Source organism: Miniopterus schreibersii (assembly GCF_964146895.1).
Source record: "Miniopterus schreibersii genome assembly, chromosome: 7".
In the NCBI taxonomy this organism is placed as follows: Eukaryota; Metazoa; Chordata; class Mammalia; order Chiroptera; family Miniopteridae; genus Miniopterus; species Miniopterus schreibersii.
In genome coordinates, this window is record NC_138108.1 from 5842829 (window position 1) to 5867851 (window position 25023).

Here is a 25023-nt window from a genome sequence, read left to right on the forward strand (position 1 = left end):
AGGTATGAAATTACTAAGATTAAGCCTAAAGGAAAATCTTATCCATATAAAAATTGAAACTAGTGCGGCATGCGTTGGCAGCCTCCTGTGCCTCAGTAGCCGTGGCTCCCGCTCTGCCCCGGCTCCTGTGCCCCTGCCCCTGCCCCCTGCCCCCTGCCCCCTGCCCCTGCCCCCTGCCCCCTGCCCCTGCCCCCTGCCCCCTGCCCCTGCCCCCTGCCCCCTGCCCCCTGCCCCCTGCCCCTGCCCCCTGCCCCCTGCCCCCTGCCCCTGCCCCCTGCCCCCTGCCCCTGCCCCCTGCCCCCTACCCCCTGCGTGCTGGGCTGCATTTCGCGTCCCTGGGCTGATGGCTCCGTGGCTCTTTGCGGAGCTAATCCGAGGGAAGCGATTCGGGATCCGTCTCCCGGACAGTGACCACACGCCTGCTGGGGCTGGGAGTAGGACTCTCCTGACTGCGGAGCAGCAGGTGCTTCTAGAAACATAACAGGGCTTCTTGCTTCCTCTTAACCCACCAACACTGGAAACTTCTGCTGCGGTGCAAGTGCACTCCTACTGAAAATAATGTACTCGCTCAATTGCTTATTCATCTCAAAAATGTCCCCCGAGTCTGCTCCATTCCTTCGTATTTTCCCAACATTCACAGAGAAAGAAACGCCCCCCTTTTCTCTTCTACGAATACGCCCAGCAGCGGGCCTCCTTCAGAGCCGCAGCACCTAGCCCCTGATGTTAAGCACCGGCTTCGGTGTTTCTAAATATTTCACATCGCCGTCCTTCCTTAAACCTAGTTGGAGCATCCTGTAGGAGCTTTTTCATTGTGATCGTTCTGGTTTGGGACAGAGAGTGGCTACATGGTCAGAAAGTCATAATATTTCCTTGGGCCGAGCTCAGTAGTTCGCAGAAAAGCTGTGGTTCCAAGATGACTGTGAACTAAGAATATAAAAACGTGCTGGGCCCGTCATGAAAAATTACATTCACATCAGGCATTGGTGTCTGTTTGGAAACAGAGAGTAAACCTGACATTTAAAGCTCTCGAGTGATTACAGGTTTGACTGCCAGCGGTGTCCTTTCGGAGGAGGGGCTGCCCGCTTGTGGAAGATCGGTGAACCTGTCAGATGCCACTTCAGTTCTTGCCTGTAGGTGCACCAGGACCCTTAGACTAGCGTTTGTCACAGGCCACTAACAGATTGATCCAGTCAGCTCGAGGGGGTAGACTTTGATCACCAGCAGGTCCTTGGCTGGATGTGTCTTAAAACTGAATGTACTCTTCAGGATATGAGCATTGTTTAGTCAACTACACATACTCATAAAAAATGTTTTTATTTTCCATTTAAATTAGCATTGAGCCAGGGCAAAAGTATTCATTGATCTTCTTTTTAACTTAGTGGTGTGAAATAATTTCAGATGTGAAAATGTTGAAAAGTTATTATAAAATATTTCCATGTGTACCTTTCACTTATATTCCCCAAGTATTCAGTTGACTATGTTTTCATTCCCTCCCCCTCTCAGTAAGATATTATGCCCCTTTATTCTTACAAACTAAGATAATCTCTTACATAACCATTCTGATATATTCTTCTGTGTCTATATCTATGTATATCTGTATCCTTATATATAAAGATAATCTCTTATATAATCACCCAAATCAGAAAGTTAACATTTATACAATACTAACATCTAATCCAGACACCTTATTCGTATTTTGACAGTTGTGAACTAATATAATTTATATCAAAAGAAAACTCAGTGATGGTCCAGGATCCAGTCGAGATTACACGAGTGGTCTCTTTAGTGTCCCTTAATCTAGAGCAGATCCTCGCTCTTTCTCCGTCTTTTTGTCCACTAATTTTTGAAGTTTAAACAGCGCCCCTCCATTTGGGCGCGTTCAACATTTCCATGATTCGGTTCAGGTGACTGGCAGGGAGGTCACAGAAGTGGTGCCGTGTCCTCCACAGTGCACACTGCTCTGTCACTTGGCTGTCACAGGGTCCCTGAGGGTTCTCCACTGAAGACCTCTTACTCCCCACTGGTAATTCATAGGGGCCTGTGGGAGATACTCTGAAGCTGTAGAAATACCTAGTTTCTCATCAAACAGGCAGCTCCTAGTCTTAGCACTCATCGAGGCCTCTTCTTGCCCCAAGCAAGTGCTACTATGGTAGTTGCCGAATGGCGGTTTTCTAATCTCATCATTTCTTCTACCTTAGATTTGCATTCCATTATAAGAACTTTTTCTTCCAATGATTTATTTTTAAACTACTTAGATCAATATTAACTCATAGATTCTTTTTTATATTGTGGGTTTTAATCATTACCATCATCATTATTATTATTTATTTTGATGGGTCAAATTGTCCCCCGTCTGGCCAACAGGACTCCTTCAAGCTGACTCTGTCGTTTGGACAAGCTTTTGTCATTCTTTGAACACTTTGCTACTTTCTGTCACAGCATGCTCTTTCGGGAGAATCTTATACTTTTCATGGGCCAGCTCTGGAATCAACTGTTTCTCCAAAGAGGGCTGGTTCCTTTCGGTGAGACTGATATTTAGAAACCTGGATTTGGGCTTTCGATAGGCTCATTACTAGTGACACGTCACTGCTCACAGAGTCCCTCAGTAAGAAATATATGCTAAGAAATATATGCGTGTGCGTGATGAGTGTATTTACACACAAGCACACCTCTATATCAGTGGCAACATCTGCCTGTCTCATCATTTGTTTAGATCACTCCAATTCCAGCCTGATGCCCCAGGGTTCTTTCTAGACTTTCCCCTTTTCATATTTCTAACACCCTTCTCCAATGATGAGAAGCCTGGTTCTCAATATTCGCAATATAGTTACTTTTAGCTTAATCCTTAATTCACATGAAGTAGGTTCAGGGTTGCAAACAGATCCTGCTTTGGAGAACAGGCTGCCCAACTAAATCCCAATGTTGGTTTAGAGTCCTTTCTGTCTTTAACTTGAGAGCACGTAGTCAAAATACTGTGTTAAAATGTTTCTTGGGTATGTTTTTCCTCTCTTCCCCGAAGTTATGTTTTTCATTTGCATTCTGTTAAGTTTACTCTTTTTGTTGTGGTGGTTGCTCCATTTGGAAGTTTTCTTCCCATCGCCCTTGATTGCATTATTTTATTGACGTGATCCTAAGTGCTAACTGCACAGAAGATAGACTTGGACAAGTGTCACTTCTCTGTTCCTTCTGCCCTATTGCCACCCCCATCATTTCAAACCCCTTCCCCACCACGACCTCTGCTGCTAACCAGCCTCTGGTTTTGCTTCTTGTGTTTCTTTTCTCAGAAACGAGCAGACGTAGAAAGGTATGTTTTTACTTCCCCTTTTTGCTTACATAAAATAGATAGCTTTTTTTTCCCTTTACTTCTTTATACATAATATTCCTTGTAATTCACTCCACGTAGAAGTACATAAGCTCTTATTATTTTTACACATTTGTAATAGTACGTTGGATGGATGTACTGTAATTTATTCAACTGCTCGCTTTGTATGAGCATTTGGATGGTTTTGTATATTTTATAATTATAAATAGTGCCATAGTGGATAAACATGTGATTGTATATTTTCAGATTAATGGAGGGCCTTTTCACAGTAAATTCCCAGAGAGGGAATTGCTGGGTCCAAAGGCATGTGTAGTTTTGTCATATATTGCCAATTCCCTTGCAAAAAAATTATATCAATTTACACTCCAACCAGCAATATATGAGAGTGTCTGCCTCTCCATAGCCTTGCCAACATAATATGTACCATGCTTATTAATTTTCACCCACCCAATAGGTATAGTTTTGTTTGCTGTTCTCTAGAATCAGTCAGGTAAGACCTAGTCGAGAGGTTTCATTTAGTTTTCTATAAAATATATCAGCATTCTAGTTGACCACACATTTTTAACTATACAGCAGATATTTCTATCATACATTTAAATATTGCAAAGGATACAATTTCTATCATATTTTAAATATTGTAATTTTAAATAAAATTGCTACATGGCTCTTTTCAACATAGTCAAAATAATCTAAATACCAAACTGCACCTCTTTAAAAAACAGCATGAACAAGCTCTTCTTTAACAATCATACATTTTATAAGTTTCTTTTCCTTCCTGGTCTCCAATAGCCCTTCCCCCACCCCTCAAATGTCATCCTAATATTTAAGTGTATCCTGGGAAGTCTTCTATTGATTACCCTATGAGATTACACAAAGAATTAGATATTCAGATCAGAAATCTCATCCAATACCATACGTTACTAATAATTTCAGGAAAACAAATAATCAGAAGGCACAAGTAAAAACGTGGTGAGATCTGGGGCCGTCAGTGTGGCGCTTTCAGCCCTTTCCTGCATAGTCTGGCCCAAATTAACACAGAAGATACCGAATACTGTACGTACTTATATTAGTTATGCAGAAGAAGCCCTTTCGATCTTTAGTATCTTTATTTTATACTTAGTTACACAGCCTATGAGACATTTTCCTGGAAGCTATGTCCTGTAACTCCACAGATTTCAGGTTTGTTGGCCATTAGCAATTCTAGGCAAGCAGGTCCATCCTGCAGAAAGCGTTCTGTAGATCAGGACTTGCCTGCCAGCAAACAGCAGATGGTCAAGTTGACAAGGAGACCAGACCAGGTCATTTCTTGCTTTTCTGGGTCACCTCCTCTTTCCCTGATGAAAGGAGAGAATAGATTTCAGGACTGTTGCTTAATCACTTATTTCCCACCTTATCATATTTCCTGTGCAAGGAAACAATATGAATAATTGAAATTTTCAGAAGTTATTTTCTGTGACAATATGTCTTTAAGATTAAATGTTTGAATTATCTTTGCAATTAGTATGCATACCCATAGATCAGAATGACATAAATGTATTTCAAATTTGATAAATATTTATAAATAAAGGGTAGTTTTGAACGAGATGGATGAGATGACATTTTTAAAATTGAAATTGTTATTGAGATCATTGATTCACATGCAGTGGTTAAGACGTAATGCAGAGAGATCCCATATATACTTTACTTACCCAGTTTTCTCCAGCGATAGAACTCTGCAAAACTATTGCATAATACACATTTATACAACCCACAAATCTTACTAAGATGGCCCAATTTTACTTGTACTCATTTATTCGTGTGTGTACTTAGTTCTACACAATTTTCACACGTGTGTGGGTTCGTGTTTTCACCCCTACGGTCGACACCGAGATGCTACCATGTTCCTTACAACACTGGCCCCTCCTGTTGCCCTTTGTAACCACACCCGCCTCTCTCCCATCCCTGACCCCTGGCAACCACTGATCTTCTCTCCATTTCCGAAATTTTGTCATTTCAAAAATGGTGTATAAGTGGAATCAAGCAGCATGTAACATTTTAGGATTGTCTTTTAGTTGTTGTTATTGTTACTTGTTTGTTTATTTTTTACTCAGCAGAATTCCCTGGAGATTCATTCAAGTTGTTTCTTGTATCAGTAGTTCATTCCTTTTTATGGCTGAGTAATATTCCATGGAATGGATATACCACAGTTTACTTAACTGTTCACCTATTGAAAGACATCTGAGCTGATTCCAGTTTTTGGCTATTACAAATAAAGCTGCTGTGAACATCCACGTGGAGGTTTTTGTTTGAACATAAGTCTTCATTTCTTTGGAATGCTTGGTAATTCCGCGTTTAGTTAGTCTCCCTGTTACCTCTCTTGCTTCAAACCTCCATTGGCCTTCCTTCTGTTAAGAGCTGTAGACTTGTAGCCAATAGACTGGTGTGTTTCTTTTCTTACCTCCAACCAGATGTTGTCTCAACACTATTTTTCTAAATGTCAAGTGCATTAACTGGCCCGCTCCTAATGCGTTGTGCACTAAGAAAAATGAATTGATAAAGTGCTACACAGACAAAAATTGGCAACATTCCTCACCTGCCACTTTGTTTGCTCCTCGGATGCATTTGTCAGGGTAACTCTCAAGCAGTCTGCTTGATACCGATTTATCATTTAAAGAATATTCTTGTTGTGAACATTTTAGGGCCTAGAGAGCTCTGTTGAATTTCTATCCCTTTCCAGAAGGGGAGATATCAGACTTGTTGTGAAATAAATTGTTCTTATGCCACTGAGTGGAACGGTGCCAGGTTTGACCATCCGGCCAGCTCACCAGAAGGGGCCAGATGAGGGAATGCATGTTTCATTGTGGTGTCATTTTTATTAAGTGACTTTGTCTTCAGGAGCATACTTCAGTGCCTTTCAGATAAATCACTTCTGTCTTCACACATCTAAGAGCCATTTGACAGGACAAATTGCACATTGGGACTGCTTTGATAAGCACAAATGGGACACAACATTTCAAACCACTCTGCATCATTGGAGCTAAGTTATAATATAAATAACAGAAATAAATCTGTCACTTAAACACCTAATTGTGAGACACGTGCTGTATTTCATAGCTGAAGCAATATTCATCTCTGTTAGAGTGCAAAAATCGTACGTAATCATTCCTCAATATTGGGTCTTAGTGAATTTATTCCCCCCCACATAGTATATATTTACATAATAAAAATAAAATATATTTCCCAGTTATATTTCTATTAATATTTTCATAGATTCAATCAACATAACCCATGAAAATACTTGGAAAGAGCTGCTGGACAATAAAAAAGTAGTCTCAATATCTATGACTGTAGGAAAGTTACTGGAATTTAAAAAAAATCACTAAACAAAGGCATATGTGTAAATGTGCCCCAGAAAATATGTGCTTTAGAAAATCTGCATTCTACTGCCAACATCGTTGCTGCTATTAAAAAAACATTAAGAATAAGTCTTTGAGACTTTCTGGATCATCACCACCTCCTTTGGGGTTGACAAAAGCATGCTGTTAAAGTTCGAGGCAGGCTTCCCCCGGGCCGTCAGGCTCACTTGCTGCCCCTTGGTCGGACAACCAAGCTGGGCCAAGCAGATATTCGGCAGGAGACTTTGAAGGGTAGCCTTGCAGGGAACAGTAAGAATTGGTCGTCAGCCCAGTCCGGCCACCGGACAGCTGGGTCCACTCTTCCGCTGATGAGTGTTAGGTAGATCTGCCAAAAAATAGACCCAGAATGGCACCCATGGCTCACTCTGAAGAAAATAAACACCTAGTTTTGTTTCCGAATCATCTGGGCTTGTGGTGTGTGACCCACAGAAGCCTGGGGGCTGAAGAGTAGGACCCCGGGGCTGTTGCAGCCACAGAGGATGCCCGTGGCCTGCTCTGAGTTGAGCCCAGGCCTCTGGGGCTGGCCTTCCAGGCCCCCGCTGCCCCTGGGGAGGAGTGCGCCGAGCCCTGCCCAGCATGGCCCTTGGTGCCTAGAGCAATTCCGCGTCACGTGTTGTCTGGCCTGTTGGTACACGACCCACGAGAGCAGGGTTGGGGCCAACCCAGCACATGTTTGATATTTGCTCTTTGGAATTATTCTTTGAAGTGGGGATTGTTTGCTTTGTAAAGCACCATTTCAGAGTTCTTTAGGAATGTGATATCTGAACATTTAGTATGCATTCTCATCTCCTTCTTTCAATTATTGATGCTAGCATCAGAATTTAAATCTCTGGGCAATGAAAACACGTTCCAGGTTAAGGACTCTCTGACTGCAAACCCTTTTCAGAGTATTTTACAAGAGGCGGTAGAGCATCTGTCACCTTTTCATTCTCCTGACCAGGACTCGGTCTCAGGTGGGCACTTGAAGAAATGGCCAGAGAGAAAGTAGATGGTATAAACATGAAAAACAAGCGGTCTGTGTACCCTTCAAGGAAAGGAAATCGAGGTCGTGGAAGGTCCTTGGCCTTGAGGTGGAGAACCTATGTCCCAGGTCTTGCTCTTGGAGCAAGATGACTTGGGGCAAGTGTCCTCATCTTGGATATCAGAATTATCATCTCTGCATCACAGGCGAGGGGTTAGGTTGGCATGAATGGCGATGAAGAAGTATATTCAAGCTGGGATCATAAATCTCAGGGCTTGTCTTTTCCCCTTTCTCTGAAATTAGAAAAGGTGCAGGTGGAAATTAATGTGGGAGCAAAGACCTTGGTTCTAGTATTTGGCCCCAGGTTAAGAACAGCTCTTTTTCCCCCTCATGTTTCATCTTGTAACCCAAAGGCTATTAGGACTCCTAGTTACGGTGTCTTCATCCTGTGCTCATATCATGTGATTTTATGTCTGCTGTGGAAAGGAAGTTCCCACAGACAACAAAGAACACCAAGACCTTTCATGTCCCAAGAAAGACCTCGAGAGTCTTTGTTCTTCCATGGCATCCTGGAGAAACCCCACAGGAAACACCAAAGCCGGACCTGTGAGGTTGGGAAACTGGGATGATCCAGCCTGGACAGTGGAAGATCCCCAGGAAGCCAGGTGCCTGGGGTCTTCTGTGGTCATTCATCCCACCTCACATTCTTGTTTAGGGGCCCTCCACTCCCCCGGACTGTCCTTTATAAGGTGAGGTGAGTCGGGGTCCTAAACAAGGTTAGGGTGAAATAGGGACCGGCCACCAAGAGGAAGGAATGGGAGGAATGGTGCCCACTCGGCCAGAAGGATGTGTGTCCGGCAACCTTCTGTGTGCTGTTTTGTCACCCTTGAGCAGGGAGTGGTGACTCAGGAATGGAGAGCTGGCTGGGGTGTCGGAAAACTCAAGGGTGTGAAGGGGAGGTTCTGAGGACACTGGTCTCTCCTGATCTGCTGAGGCTGCAGACATGTGGTGGGCCCGTTGGTCCATGGCCTCTGTATTTTCCCATGCTGTGGATAGTCTCAAAAAATATCTCCAGTTGGGATTGGGCTCAGCCCATTCACACATATTGCAAACGTCTGTATCTGGGGCATTGGTTTATGCCATTGAATGACACATGGGGAAAAACTTTCATTTTTTGCTCTGTTGATTTCTCTCAGAATGATTCATTCTTAATACATGTCTTGCCCAATGCCTGGTTCTGAAACCAGAGAAAAGATGCTAGTATTTACTGCATATTTCCAACTGGTTTTTCCTCCTGAAGAGTCTTCTCTTCATCTTCCAAGTCCCTTTGTTCCAGCACCCTGGGAGGTGACAGCTAAAAAAGACAAATCTGTCTACCCTTTTGGACATTTGGCCACCGATTTCTTGACTGGTGTCTCTTGTGTACTTTGTGGCCCTGGAAGATTGCAGTTCACTGCTTTCGGAGGTGGCAGAACAAGATCCTCATTGAGCAGACCTGACATCGGTGGGCGCACAGCCGTGTCGGTGGTGGGTCCCCCGGAGGCAGCCGTGCACACTGAGTCCTGTGTTCTTACTCACAGGGCAGTGCCCGCAGAGGGTGTGCCAGGAAGCCTCCCACAGGAAGACTGTGGCAGGAGGTGCTCTGTCTGTACATTTAGACTAAGTCCCTGCCACGGTGACGGCATAGGAGGGTACAGGAATGACGCCCGCATTTCAGGGTTGCTGTGCAGTGAGACGCAGGTAGCCTGGGGTCCCTAATCCCCAGAGGGCAAGGCCGCATGCACAGCAGAAGCAAATTGTTGGTGTTCCGAGACAACTAATTTTAAAAAGTTTTTATTCTAGTCCCCTTGAAAAGCAGAGCCTTAAGCTACATCTCTCCTATACTATATCTATATTCACTTTTTTTTCAGCGACTTAGAGTCAGCTACATGGGTTAATGCCAGACTGCGGGGACTTTCGTGGAAGACTCAGGACCTGTCAGGCAGGTGGTAACTGGAAGACGTAGGCGCACGCCATGCGGGTGCCTGGCCTCGGGCCTGGGGGCAATAGCACGGCTGTTCTCAAGGGGTCCTTCTGAGGGGGGCTGTGTTGGGGCATTGTTTTAGCATTTTGCATTCCGTTTTTAAGGAAACTCTACTTAGATAATCGCTTTTAGTCCGTTTCTAGGGAAACTCTGTTCAGATCATTCTTTTCCTATATTTCTTTAAGAAGTGCCAACCTGTTGGCATGTGTCTTTGTATTTATGTGCCCTCATGGGATTTCCGACAATGTTACCGACTCCACAAAGGCAAGAAAACAGGAGTTTCATGACTTCCCAAGGGCGGCCCAGTGGCATAAGCCAGGCCCTGTGACGCCTGCTCTGTGTTGACCAGATGCCGCAGGCCCAGCTCATCTCTGGGGCTGTTCGGAAAGGCTTGGGCAGGGTTGGCTGCTTTGAATCAGGAGAAGACTCAGCCACGAGCCTTGCCAAGGCCCGGGGTGAGGAGACCCCGTGCGTTCAAGCGGCGGCAGCTGCCGTCACTAGAGGGCCGGCCATTCTCTGGCACTTGGGGAGCCTTTGTGCTGATTCTGTGCTGGTGGGAAGGGCTTGTCCGCCCACCGCAGCCTCGGGGACTCCTCTGCAGGCACCAGCCGGGGGCCCCGGGGGCATTTGGTGTCATGCTTGGCCCTCGTGGGTACCACAGTGGAGTCACCCCCTGATCCTCTCACAGCCCTGCACCTCCATTGGCAGGCTTGGTACCACCCTGCAGGGCGAAGCTGATGGAATATTCCAGATCAGGATCGAAGGACATATTTATGCTTCTCTTTTCTCAGAACACGTGTGGGAAAATGTCAGAAGTCTGGTGTTCTTGAGATTAAGTTGCATTTTCTTTGATTTCATTTTAAATACACATTTTCTGAGTTTTAGAAAGCATATATATTACAAACAGATTATATATTCAATAGGATTATGTTATATACATGTATTGCTTTGTTATCTGTGCGCCATTTTACCCGACCGTTGTGGAAGTTTTCTGAATCTTACTTTCTGCGCTTACAGGACAGAACACACATTTAAAGAACTGCCTAGGCCTATGTTGTCATGGAGAAGGGTGGCACTGACAAATCCCCCCACAAAAGACTTGTTCATTCCCTGCAAGGACCACTGTATGCTCGTGTAAATCCAAACTTTCTCTGAGAGCCCAAAGGTAGGAAAAATGAATGAGGGGTTGAACGTAACATCAGCTGTGAGAGGCTCTCGTCTGATAGCAGAATGGTCCAGGAATTCAACACATGTCTTCTTAGGCTACCTTTTCTCTGCAGTTTTCTTCACAAATAATCGGAATATTCCTGAAACCCCAACACTTGGCAGTAGGAAGTATGCCTCCCGGAGCTCCTGCCTGACCTAAGGTTCTTGTCTTTTAAAATGGGTTAGTGGTACTAATCTCCACCCTGAACCCCAGGGTTGTCAGTGCACCTGTAGATACCAAGTGCCCCTTCCCTGGAACGTGATACAGATAGTCCTCGCTACTCTCCAGTGTCTGTGTGGCTTGATTTGTCTGAGGATGTCTGTCACCGGTGACCTGGGGCCTCATGGTTGGTGGTGGTGTGCCAGCCAGGTGACCCTGGCGAAATGGGACCACTGAATAAAGACACTTTCGTAATAAGTTTAATTTCAAGAGCTTACATCTGTGTATTATGTTGTACCTCAGTGTTTCAGTGTTTTTATAATGTCTGCCTATTATTTGTAGCTTTCATTATTGCCCTATTACACTTTCTGCACTACTAATCTCTTGCTCCATTTTTCTCTCAAGCACACTTCCAAAATAAAACTTTTAAGGGAGGGCTATATTTTGTCTTCGTTGTCAAAATTTTACTACTGTGAAATTGCTTTCTGTTGGAATGAGTCATTTACCACTTCTAACAACATTTTAAAGCTCATTCTTTAGTTATATCGCAGTAGAAGACCCTGCGTAATTTTTTTTTAATTGTGTGTGGCGTGGGGTGGGGAGGGGTGCACAAGCTTAGGGAAAATCAAAGGAGTTTCTCTCCTTCTGAAGACTTTGTGTATCAAATATAAAGCTATTTCTAGTTCAATGGATAGTAAAAAGAACATGCTTTCACTTCAAGCACTGAACTTGTTTTCCCCATTTGCTTTTGTTGTTGTTAATCGTCACTCGAGGATATTTTTTCCATTGATTTTTAGAGAGAGTGGGGGGGGAGGAAGGGAAGGGGAGAGAGGGGGAGAGAGAGGGAAAGAGAAGGAGAGGGAGAGAAACATCTCGTATCGATTGGTTGCCTCCCCCACGTGCCCTGACCTGCCAGGGATCAAAACCCAGGTACATGCCCTTGACCAGGAATCGAACCTGCAACCCCTCGGCGCACGGGCCGATGCTCTGACCATTGGGCAACACCAGCCAGGGCCCCATTTGCTTTTAAACTTCCAGAAGTAAAGATGCCACAGAAAGGAATGAGGGGCTGGTACATGGTACAACTTGGAGGAGCCTTGAAAACATGATGCTGAGTGAAAGAAGCCGGACACGAAAGGTCACGCCCTGTACGATCCCACTTATGTGAACTCTGAAGACTAGTAAATGCGTAGAGACGGATGGGTGGGGGCCAGGGCCTCGGGGGGTTGGGGGGGGGCGATGGCGAAGGCCTGCTTAATGGGCACGGCGTCACCTTCGGGGGTCATGGGAATATCTTGGGACTGGTTCGAGTGGATAGACGTACAACATTTTGACGACTAAATGCCATTGAATCACATGCTTTAAGATGGTAAGTTTTATGTGATACGAATTTCGCTTCAATAAAAAGCAAGGCCGTTAAAAATAATAAAGGTACCACATACAGAAAGTACGCTTTCAGTAAATGGGAGTCAAGAGCCCTGTGCTGTGCGTTTGCTCGCAAAGCTGCCGTTACCCAGCTGCCACCCGACCGACGAGTTGCCCTCGGGGGAGAGGGCGTTCAGGCGTCCGAGTTGCCTCCGCCTTCAGGGCACTGTCAGCTTCGTCTCTGAAACGTCGCCGCCGTGTGTCCCCGTCCTTTCCCACCGCTCGCGCTCCAACCCGGCCGCCCTCGCCGCCTGGCCCGCGCACCCCGCTGCCAGCCGCCCTCCCATCAGCCTTCTCCGTGGCACCAGCAGGCCTCCCAAGTTCACAGCCTTGGCCCAGCCCGGGCGTCCCTTGGGCTGTGGCCTGCTAGTGGCGTTCCAGCAAGAGCCGAGAATCCCTCCTCCCCAGACTGACACAGGGCCAGCCCCCAAAGCGCGGCCTGTTTTTATCCACGGGTCCTGGACCTTCTGTCTCCTCTTCAGGGCTGTCTGATGCCACCACCTAATGTGTGGTCCGGCCAAAGCGGCCTATTTGCCCCCCTGGGGGCTTTCCCCACTGCGGCCGTTGCCTTTCTTCTCCCTTCTTGCACCACCTTGACTTGCTGGGCTCTCATCTGGCTTTTTAGGTGACAAAGCCTTTAAGTCCAGTGACTCTTCCCTCTGAGGCCCCTGCCACAGAACGTTCCTTCCACTGAATGTTCAGGGCACACGGTAGTACCTCTTGCTGCCTTTTTCATGTTTCCCTTACATCAAATTATGTCTGTGCAAGTACAGAGGGCTAGCAGTGTGTCCAGAATCATCGCCTTGTGAACAGTGGAGCTGGGATTTAAATCTTGACTTTGCTTGCCTCTGGACAAATATCCAATTGCTCCCCACTGATTTTTGGGCCACCCGTCTTCGCTCTCCCCCTCCCCCACGCCCACCTGGCATATTGCCATTATGCGTAATGGTTTCTGAAAAAAATATTTCTAGAACGTGCAGCTCTTAAGCCTCTTTACTAAGGAGCTGTGTTTTTAAAGGGACTATCCAATTAACTCTTGCTTAAGAGATAAAGCACTAGAAGTTGTAACTGTTTAACTTCTGTGTTCTGAAATTTTGGTACTTGGCCTTTATAATCCCACTAAATGTCAACACTGATTTGGAATCACTGTGGCCAAATGTCCTTTGTCAGTTCTCACCATTTCCATGGACCTTTTTTTGGTCCGGTCTTCTTTAAATCCATAGTATTTATATCTGTGCAATTAATTTTACACCGAATCGTATACTATTTTGTGTTATTTCTTAAATGACTTCTTCAGTGCTATGCATTGCCATAATAGGAGCAGTCCTATCTATTTTGATGAATGAAAAATAATGAAAGAACGAAAAATCCCTTCTTGGGATTCTTAAACAGGTTTCTAAGAAGCCACTATTTGAATCACTTGAAGTTATTTTTCATTGCTGCCCACCCAGCTACTTGATAAGCAAGGATTCTAAGTCTCCAACCATCTGTAGATCTTGCATTTATTATTGCTATAGCCAGATGGTGCCCATCAATTCAAAAACTGTTTAGGTTGAAAAACAACTGTATTGCTATATTTTCAAAAATTATCTTGGAGGGAAACCAATCATGTTTTAGCCATAATTTAAACAGAACATTTTGTGTGTGTCCTTGGCATTTGCTAGAAGCAAGTAGCATAAATGAAATTGAACATTGACAGGTTTGGAAAGAGAACCAGACTAGGAGGTGTTTAATAAGGATTTTGTTTTTCAGAGGCGCCATACTTTTTACTCCTTCCTAGCATTAAATTCTGCTTGTGTTTGGTGGAAAATAATTGTCAAGTGGCTTTATGATTTTAAAGAAATGCCAAATGACATACAAGATCAAATCGCTCTCTCTAATATGAGTTTAAAAGGGGGGGGGAGGGAAAGTAGTTCTCTAGAAATAAGATTTTTTTGAAATCCAACTCTATTTAAAGAATTTTAGTATCTTTCCCGAATGGGCCATTTGTTAGGGAGAAAAGATAAAACTTCAGATGCCAGTTATTCATTTAGGGAGCAGGAAAGATGTCTTTTCACCTTCCCGTGTGACACTGTGACAGGGCATTGAAATGACCGCCTAGAACGAAGCGTTCACTGTTGACCCCTGTCTTGTTCCCCCTCTCTGTCCTCTGCAGGTCACCTACCTGGGTAAAGTCCCCACCACGGGCATGCAGTTCTTTTCAGGCTGCACAGAGCAGCCCGTCATTGAGCTCTGGAGGAAGCACACACTGGCCCGAGAAGACATCTTCCCGGCCAACGTCCTCCTGGAAATCCGCCCGTTCCAGGTGTGTCTCCATCACCTGGACCACAGAGGGGAGGCCACGGTGCACATGGATACCTTCCAGGTGGCCCGCATCGCCTACTGCACCGCCGACCACAACGTGAGCCCCAACATCTTCGCCTGGGTCTACAGGGAGATCAACGACGACCTGTCCTACCAGATGGACTGCCACGCCGTGGAGTGCGAGAGCAAGCTGGAGGCCAAGAAGCTGGCCCACGCCATGATGGAGGCCTTCAGGAAGACTTTCCACAGCATGAGGAGCGACGGCCGCATCCACAGGACCAGCTCGTCCGAGGAGGTTTCCCAGGCGCCCGAATCCGACGACGGCTGAGGGGACGTCGGGGCCTTCGGAGGGGGCAGCATTGGTCCAGGCGTTCCAGACCCTGTGAGGAGGCAACGATTCAAATTTCGGATGAGAGACTGCCAAACTCTTGGCCGACCAAGCTTTTAAAATTCAGAAGAGCAATTCTAAATCTAAAGAAATGTATTATTAAAGTAATTACGTTACATTGAAATGTGCTGCTGCTGTGACTGTGAGGAGGGGGCAGTGCGGGTGGGGAAGAAAGTTCGAGACTCTCTCTCTCCTTGTTTTCTCATTCCCCAGTGCCTCCCTGCAGGAGGGCTCCATGCTGATTTTCACCACGCTCAGGCAAATACACGAGGCTGTTATTTGACGGGCCCTTCCAGTTTGCCTTAGGACGCCCAGCAAGAATGTTAGATGTACTCACCGGGTCGGTGGATCCGACCCTGAGGCTCCTCTCCCGTGTTTCGGACCCTCTCCTCAGCCAGCCGCTCAGCACAGCCTTCACCCAGCTTTACAACTAACAGCCCGATAGCTGGCAGTTAATTCACAGTTAAAGATAATGCTTTTATTTACATGAATATACCAAGTAGTACCCTCTTATTGTATTCACTTCATCTATTTTCTTAGAATCCTTGCAACTACTAATACCCCCCCCTCCTCCTACCCCCCCACTCCCCCCCCTCCGAGCCCTTGCCAGCATCCCCCCGGGGATGGCTCTCAGCATACACTGCAGGACACCAAAAGGGAGGAAGGTCGCTGAGCAGAGGAAACCGACCATCACACCAGCTAGGAGTTTCAAACAAGCGCCACCACAACAGAAACCTTGGCAAGAGGGAAGGCGTGCTCAGCAAGTGAACAAACCCCACGCAGGCTGTCCTTCTTTCCAACCCCGACGTATGGTAACTTATTTTGCCGATGGTCCTGTGTGATGAGTCCTTCCTGGCAAGCTTCACATCTGACTTGGTGTCACCAGCGAAGCCTTGCCCCCATCTCTCAAGGTTGCACTCCAGTGAGTTCTCTAAACTTGGCTTGGCTAGAGAACCGGTGTTCAGCTTCATCTAAAGAGAAATCTGACCCTGTTTTCTTCAAATTGGGAACATCTCAGGGTCAGGACCGCCAGTGCGTTCACTGTTTCTAATGAGAAGTTCTCGCTCAGCCTGAGGTTTCTCAGTTTCATGGATCTTTCGAGGTCATAAGCGCTGAGGGTCAGCATGGAATGAAATGGAAAGCATTTGTTAAAATACTTGCGTTTAAGGCCCAGAGCAGATGGCTGGTTTCCCAGGTAATGCTGCTCATTGGTCCAAGTCTGTTTTTCATCCTGGTGATATTAGGGGTACTGGGGCACCTTACAGAAAGAAGCCTTAAATGAGAGCTAATTGCATCCGGAGAGCAACTGTGTCGGTGTTTCGGCCTGTGTATCTGTGTCCCCATATGCGTCTGTGTTGTGTCCATGTGCCCGTGTGCGGGTCTGGGTTTCAGGCATGTAGAATGCGCATGGAGTCAGACTGAGGAGAACCCGCCTCTTGGAGAAATGCTTGCTGCTTTCCACACATGTAAACTGTCCTTTAGCATAAATGCATACATTCTTTAATAAAAATATGTTTGCATTAATAAAGCTGAGGTGTTTCCTACTTTATGTCTTTCCTTTTCACGTAAAAAGAGAGCAAACTGAGTAGATAGGGAATTCTATCTAAGCATGCGTTTAGACTTGGTCATAAATAACCCATTCCTTGATTGTGTTTAAAAAATTGCATTTTCTTTTCCTTCTTTCTTTTTAAAGTTTTTTTAATTGGATTTTTAGAGAGAAAGGAAGAGAGGAGAGAGAGAAACAGTGAAACATGTATCGGCTGCCTCCTGCACGCCCCCTACTGGGCATCGAGCCCACAACCCTGGTCACGCGCCCTGAGTGGGAACCAAACCGGCAACCTTTCGGTGACAGGGTGATACCCAATCAACAGCCACACCGGCCAGGGCTGCATTTTATTTTCTCACGCTCAATTTATATTTAATTCCTGCCCCTTTACTGAGATGGTAGCATGTCAACAGTGGACACAGTTATTTAGAGGGCTGAGCTGATTTCAGAAGAGCCTTCGGAACACTTTGCAAATGATCGGAATTTATAAAATCTCACCTACACCTTTGGAGTTCCTGCACTGAAATCCCGGGAGGTACACATCAACTGATTCCTCCTGACAGGACTGGTTAAAAATGTCTCCTCCAGGCCGTGATTTCCCAGAGTGGCCCATTTTTCTAGCCAGGCAGATGGCCCAGGAGCCCATGTGTGTTGAGCAACGCCCTTCATGGATCAGTAACAAATGTAAGGGCCTCTACAGTGAAAATATGGTGCCTGCTGAGGAATGAACTCCAGTAAGAATCCCTACCTACCTCCCCTGATTAAAATGGCATTTTCTCTCAAGCTGAACTTTCAATTTCAGGTTTACTCTGTCATTCTTGCATATGCTTCTAAGAGGGGGAGAAAAAAAGCAATAAAGAGCCCAGTGAGTATATATTTCAAAACAATGCCATTTTCCTCTCTCGGCACAAGTTGAATCCCAAGTGCACATCTGGTTCTTTATTGCAGAAAGCATTTGCTGGGGTTTTTTTCAGGGTACTAAGTGTGATGTGCTAAGGAGCTGTCTCTGATAACATTGGCAGGAGCTTTTGCTTGAGATGATTCGTAAGCAGTTTAAGGATAAATACACAACATCTTTCAAATAGCTGATGAAGTCTTTCGGCAGAGTCAGGACTAATCCCCCTAAGAGGGGTGGTTCACCCTGGCGTTAATATTTTTTAATGTTTTTCTATCCTTTCTGTACTCTCCTTTCTATACTGGCTGTCACAAGGCACTTGCCTGTACTTTAGCTCAGATGCCCCTCAGAAGGTGAGTCTGGCAATTCCTTTAGAGATGAGGAAACTGAGGCTCAGAGAGGTTACAGAATTGGCTGAGACAGCACAGCTGGGATGTGTTGGAAGGAGACTAGAACCCTTTGAATTCTTTCTGGTCCAGAGCTGTTGCTCTGTTTAGACAGGATCCACCACTTGTGAATTTTTTATTTCCACTCCTCTTAAAATGCTCTAGTTTGTTTTAAATTAGCCTACTAAACACTATAAATAAACACTGTTTGCTGTTCACTTTCGGAGTCTTTTTGATAGCAATAGAAAGCGTTTTAAAAGCAAACAAAGGCCCAAGAAGTTTGATTTCAACACAAATGACATCCTATGAGGTTTTGCTTAAGTATTTTATTGGCCATGGTTAACAGACAAAATACTCTCTCCACCCTAAAAATCCAAGATGCATGCTTTGTTTTGTTTTTCTCAGGACATGTGAAAACTGGAATCAAATCCTTTCATTATAGGGTTCTATAGCATCCTGTAATTTCCCTTCATGTCGGTCCTTGCAGTTCTCAATCCCATTTTTATTTGTATAATTATGTAAATATTTGTTTAAGCCTCTGGAGTAGAAGTATCTTGAAAATGGGGATTTTGCCCCCCTCTTGACACATTTTATCCCCAGCTCCTAAGGCAAGACCAGGCATGTAAGGAAAGCTCAATAAGTGTCTGTTAGCAGGAAGGACGGAGGGATGGACAGACGGGATGAAGTAAACAGCAGTCTGGAGCCTCTGGTTTGCAGGCCCAGTGCCGAGTCCTGGGCCCGGGGGTTCCCTGCCCGCTTTCCCTAAAGGTGAGCAAATGGCCTTTTACTGACGCGGAGCATCGTCCAGGAGGAGCCGGGGCTGCGTCCGGCCGGAGAGGCTGGTCGGCGCCAGCTCGGATGGAAACGCAGCGAGTTCCCCGGGGAGGGGCAGATGCGGACTCTAGGGCCCCGCGCTTAGGGGGTTTCGGGGTGTCGGGGCTCTCGCCGACCGCCCCCTTCTGCGTGAAGGGTGATGGCGAAGGCGCTGTTGTTTTCCGACTGTGGCGCGAATGAATGAACTGGCCCCCCCCAACTTACCCTTTGGAAGACACTTCTCTCCCCCCCTTCTGCTTTCCCCACGTTTCCTTCCCCCTCCTCTCCCTCCTTTCTCACCTTAACTATTTAATTATTCGCATGGCACCATGCAGATGGTCTCTGATTTTAATTTTTTATTGCCTTTTTTTTTTTTTTTTAAAGAGAGAGGGGAAGGGAGAGGGAGAGAGAAACATCTACGTGAGAGCCAAATATCGATCGGCTGCCCCCCACCTCCTACCCGGAATCGAGCCCGCAGCCTGGGCATGCGCGTGGGCCGGGGAATTGGGCCAGCAACCCTTCGGTGTGGGGGGTGACACCGACCGACTGAGCCACACCGGCCGGGGCTGACTTTCTCTGATTTTAGCAGGAAAGAGCATATATGCTCGGAATCTGAGATCACGTATTTTGACTCGTGACACAAAATTTGACAAGATTGTAGAGCACAGCAGATTGATCCTGAATTGCTCTTATTTGTTGTTATTTTTTAGTTAAATGGGCATGGTGAGAATTTAATTCTTCAGATATTACTATTAGCATTTCAAAAATGTGCTGTCTTCTCTTGTCCCAGATAACCCTAGGCTGAACTGGAGTGAAGGTGGAGATCCCAGTAATTGTCAAATTCATATCGATCTTCAAGAAACTTTCTTAACAGTTGCCAAGATTTGGTTTCTGGAGTAATTTTATGGGACCCATTGTTCAATGTGAGAACTCTGGGTGCTCCTTCTGAAGAGTTGCCCTCTGATAACAGCCACCGGGACAGAACTATGCAGAAACCTGAGCTCAGAACGAAGACGATGGGATGGGTTACGGCGCATTGCTGAGAGGAGGAAGAATCTAAACCGTCTTATTTTGAACATTTACAGATCAACCATATTTGTTAAACTTGAATTTCAAACATAGTCTTGTCCACTTGAGCAAAGATGACATTCGCAGAGAGATTTGGGGGAAATGTTTCTTTTGGAATGTCCTAGTAAGAATATTTAGGTTTTACTTAAGCACCCAAAATTGGTCATTCAAAAAGCATTTGAAGACTTTTTGCTTAGGAAACATGGCTTACGCTTAAACACTTTCTCAAGTTCCTACTGAGTGTTCAATAGCTTGGCTTAGAGGCTACTGTAAGAAGGCACTGATGTGATGTGAAAATGGAATTACTGAAGTATTACATTTTTCAACCCCTTCATAATAAATTACCAATAATGATCAATACTTTCATGTCTATAACTTCACATAAGAACTATTGTCTAGCCCAGCTGGTGTGGTTCGGTGGTTGAGTGTTGACCTAGGAACCAAGAGGTCACAGCTCAATTCCCGGTCAGGGCACATGCCCGGGTTGCGGGCTCGATCCCCAGTCAGGGGCGTGCAGGAGGCAGCCGATCGATGATGTTTCTCTCTGATCAATGTTTCTATCTATCCCCTCCTTTCCTCTCTCTCTAAAAAGCAATTAAAATTTTTTTAAAAACACAAAACAAAATGCTATTGCCTAAATAAAAATGTGTTCACTCCTTTATCTGTCTAAACATGCACGTTAGACCCAGGCTGGGTTATTTGAAAGCATTTTGAGATTTGTGAAATAAGATGTGTGGCTACACAGGATTTGCTTGATATCCAGCCTGTCATTAGGTACCCTGGTTGCCATTCCAGAATATTCTTTGTCCTTTGGAGGCAAAGTCTAAGAGAAACATTTAAGGAAATGCCCACTTGTGAGGAAGAGCCAAGAGTTCACTCCAGTCCAGGGTCATGTTTTTTATGTAAATTTAGAATCAACCAAAACCAAGGCTCATCTCAGATACGGACATAGTGGTTCTGATTCCAGTTTGCACAGAAAACAAAATCTAATAACAAACTTCATTATGTTCATAATTGGATTATCTTCATGTAGATGCTATTATGGGTGTAAAAATATTTTAATTGGGGGCGTAGGATGGAATTAGACCTTTAGTTCAGCCTTTTGCCAAATACTGCCTTTCTCCATTTTAATTGCAACAGCTTTTCCTAGAATTTAGTCCTGCACTGTTAGAAATTAGCACAGTAAAACCTCATTAATTTAGATAAAACTAATTAGGAGCTTGTGGTTTTGGCCTTGCAAAGCTCAAGTTTTATGACTATTTTTAATAAGCAAATAAATAGGATTAATAACGTTATTGGAAGTGTTTGCCTACTAGGGAAAACACTTCTGCATATTAAAATAACAATTTACTGGACATGTTGTAATTTCAGGATAAGTAGAAACTGGTACAACTGAAATTGGGACTTTGATGTACTGGTTTCCAGACACCCTTCATCATTTATTAAAGTGGGTTCTTCGATAAGCAACAGATGGTTAATGCAATTCTTGGATTCAGAGCCCTTAAAAGTAATAAAATTCCTTTAAAAAATACTTACCATTTACATACATCTCTGCCCTTATTTAGCATAAATGTTTGGTCTCATTAATCAAACACCCTCCCTCTCCCCAAATTGAAGTGATTAACTCCCCCATTTCTCATAGAAGCATAGCTATTAAAGTAATTAATATTATCTTTCTGATCATCCAGCTTTAATAAATTTCGATTTGCTACTGGTTTTGTTTTCTTAAATTATCAAGACGCTCAATTACGGTGGCTGGCCCTAAGAAGCTCAGTGACTCTTCAAGATTATATAATGCATCAATTACGGTCAGTTATCTTCAGTGCTCCGGGCTGTATTTAAAGATCTGCGTTGTGTAATTTTTCAGATCTGTGACTGCGTTTATGGTCTGAGTGGTTCCCTACCCGTCTGACCATCGCTCTGCCTCCATCCGATGCATCTGGTGCAGGGGATCCTGAGGGTGACTGGAGCCTGTGCCCCCCCAAGCACCTGTGACGGAAAGGACCAGGGGCCGCGCTGGAAACCAGCCCAGGCTCTGCCAGCAGAGCGCGCGTCTTGGCCTGGGGGTGGGGGTGTCCGTCCAGAGGAAGGGAGTCACCATTTTGCAATCTTTCTGCCAAGAGAGGTCCCTTTGTGTCATTATCTTCCTAGAAGGTAGATAGTTTTTCTCTCAGTGCAGGAAGTTTTTTCACAATTCACCTTAAAATAGCAGCTATGAGTTTTACCCATATTTTTTTCAGACGCATGAGCTATGAAATGATGGACACCACGCCACATGTTTCACAAACAGAGGGCACTCGGGGACCACCAGTGACCTTAGAGCCAGCTCTGACTAGTGCCGTTGTGTGAGATGGCAGAGTTCACGACGTGACAAGCATGGCCTGATCTTGTCTGCGTTCGCGGAGCCCGGCTAGTGGCTGACGCATGGGAGGGACTTGTAAATGCTGTGTAATGAGTAAAACAGAGAACACAGACTCCATCTGCTCTGCAAGCATATCCGGTTGCTAGGGCTGCTCTACAAAGTCCCACGCACTGGGTGGCTTAACAACCGGGCCCTCAGTTCTGGAAGCCAGGAGGCCGAGGTCAAGGTGTTGGCCGGGTTGGCTCCTTCTGGGGCTGTGAGCGAGAGTGTTTGACGCCTCTTCCCAGCTGTGGTTTGCTGGTCACCTCTGTATTCCTTGGCTACTACTCAGTCACCTTGCTGTCTGTCTTCATGTTCACAAGGCCTATGTGTGTGTGTGTGTGTGTCCAAAATTCCCCCTTTTATAATGACATCGGTTTAGGACCTCATCATAACTAATTACATCTACAATGATCCTACTCCCAAGTAAGGTCCCACTCTGAACTATGGGGGATTAGAACCTCAACATATGAATTTGAGTGAGGGGAACACCATGCGACCCATAATGGTAAGATAGGCAGTGATACTGAGCCACGCCTCGGGGCTCCTGGCTTAGAGGGGCAGAGCAGGGTGTCACTTCAAATTGTTCAATTCCAGATTCAGCACGTTTTCAGCTCCCGCCCCTGTGGGAAGTCCTCCCGGTCTGGGCTTGATTTTTCTTGACCAGCCAGGGTGGTGGTTGGGTTATCAAGGACAGAGCAGATAGTTCTTAGAAGTATATTTTTACTTAAATTTCTCGAATTTCCTTGTGAAATAAAATTAACATGGTTCTTAGATACACATGCACTTCAAGGAGACAAAATTCCCCTGAATTTGCCCTTTCCCAGCTTTCGTTTCATTCTAATTGTTTCCTTTTATTGCGTTGGTGTCTGGTAACCACTGGTTTCGGCTGTCTGCCGAGGGAAATGAGATTGTGAGGGACGAGCAGTTTGAGAACTAAAGAAATAAGCAAGTTCAAAGCAGTCAGGACGGCCCTTTCTGTGTGTGATGACATTGGCCAACTCCTAAGTCCAAGTTTCCCAGGCTGGGCCAACGCTGGTCCAAGCCAGTGCCCGCAAGTCCCCTCACGGAGGCCCTTGTTTTTTTCGTTGGGGATGGGTGTTTTCCAGGCATCTCAGCGTGATCCAGCTAAAATCCCCACATCACAAACAGAAGAAGCCTTTGAAGGCCAGAAGTTGGGATTTGCCAGTAAGGCAGGGGTTGTGGCTCGCTGCTGCGTCTACAGCTCCAGGTCCTGTGGTCGTGCCTCGCTTTGTCTGGTGTGTTCTCTGCGCTGTGCTGAAGAACCAGGTTCCTTTGCCTCACTGTGGTGGCACATCTGTCCCCGCACTTAAAGAGCATCGTCAGTGCCACTCTGTTAGGCTAAGCCCATACCAGCATTCGACTGGCCAGCAACCGAAGGACTTCTGTGCAGCTGGGAGAATTTATTGCTAAAAATCATTTTCCAGGCAGATTATTCAACTCCTTCTTTTAAAGGTCAGACTTGGTTATATTATGATTAAAGTTTCCTTTTTTATAAATTGCCTTTTTCTCCACTATGGGCTACCATCAGAGGACTTGGAAAAATTTTTTTCTCTGAAAAATTAATAAGCCTTGCAATTCCTTCCAATCCCCAGAGTGGCTTATCCCCAGTAGGGCCCCTTTTCACACATGCAAAATGCTTAACTTCCCCTGGGAAGTTTTTTTGGTCCCTGCCCTGGCACCCAAATACATTTCCCTGGTCCCATCAGAAAATGCGTTTTAGCCCGGCCGGGCGTGGCTCAGCGGTTGAGCATTGACCTAAGATCCAGGCGATTGGGGTTCGATTCCCGTCAGGGCACATGTCCGGGTTGCGGGCTCGATCCCCAGTTGGAGGCGTGCAGGAGGCAGCCAATCAATGACTCTCTCATCACTGATGTTTCTCTCTCCCTCTTCCTTCCTCTCTCTGAAATCAATAAAAATATATTTAAATATATATATATGTTTTAGCCCTCTTATTCGTCTATGCACATCACATGATATTTAAGTGAAATAAAAGTAGAAGCAGACATTTATGGAGTGTTTGGCATGTATCAGACTTTAAGTGTCTTACTGTCACTTTCTAACTTGATGGACTTCACAAGACGCACATGCAAAGACAACTGTTATTACCCTTATCTTGCAGTTGAGAGAAGTCAAAAGAGGTATTTGCTAGTATCACCATCCGAGCGAGGTGGCTTGACTCCTGAGCCCCCCGTCTTATCCAGCGTCCCAGGTGAGTAACGGCTTTTGGCCCAGGGTCTTGAAGAGAGCGGCTCAGTCTGGGTAAGTCGCAGAGATGTGCCTGCAGCCTCGCCCTGCCCTGAGCCACTCCCGTCGAGCCAGCGCCTTTCTTCCTGGTAAAAGAAATCACTTTGGAGCCCGCCTCCCAGCTTTCATTCCGAAAGGCCCAGAGATTGAGAAGAAAGATCTACCAGTGTCTCGGCTACCTTCACATATTACCTAGTTCAATATCAGGTGGTGTTAAAATTTTTCAGGTTAAAATATTGAGACCCAGAGAGATTAAATGGTTTATCCGACTTTCCACAAAGCTAGACTAAGACCCAGGATGCTCCTCCCAATTCTTCGTGTGGAGGGCACCTTCTGCGCCATGGCAGAGACTCTCTCCAAATTATTGGGATTAGGGGTGCCTAATAGCCACCATTGTTTTTATGTTTCCTTCAAATGTTCACGTCTCACCCAGTTCGTTCCACAGTGGAAACGCAGAGTCCA

General features: G+C 45.5%; 1 protein-coding gene across 3 annotated transcripts in view; it reads left to right on the forward strand.

The window, feature by feature from the left end:
• Window positions 1–16708, forward strand: part of PID1 (phosphotyrosine interaction domain containing 1) — a 162404-nt gene extending 145696 nt beyond the window's left edge. For all 3 annotated transcript variants that reach the window (XM_081141892.1, XM_081141894.1, XM_081141893.1), the window contains one exon: window positions 14648–16708. In XM_081141892.1, coding sequence (XP_080998018.1) covers window positions 14648–15124 — 477 coding nt within the window. In that variant the 3' untranslated portion in view covers window positions 15125–16708. The remainder of the gene's footprint in view (window positions 1–14647) is intronic.
• Window positions 16709–25023: the final 8315 nt, after the last annotated feature.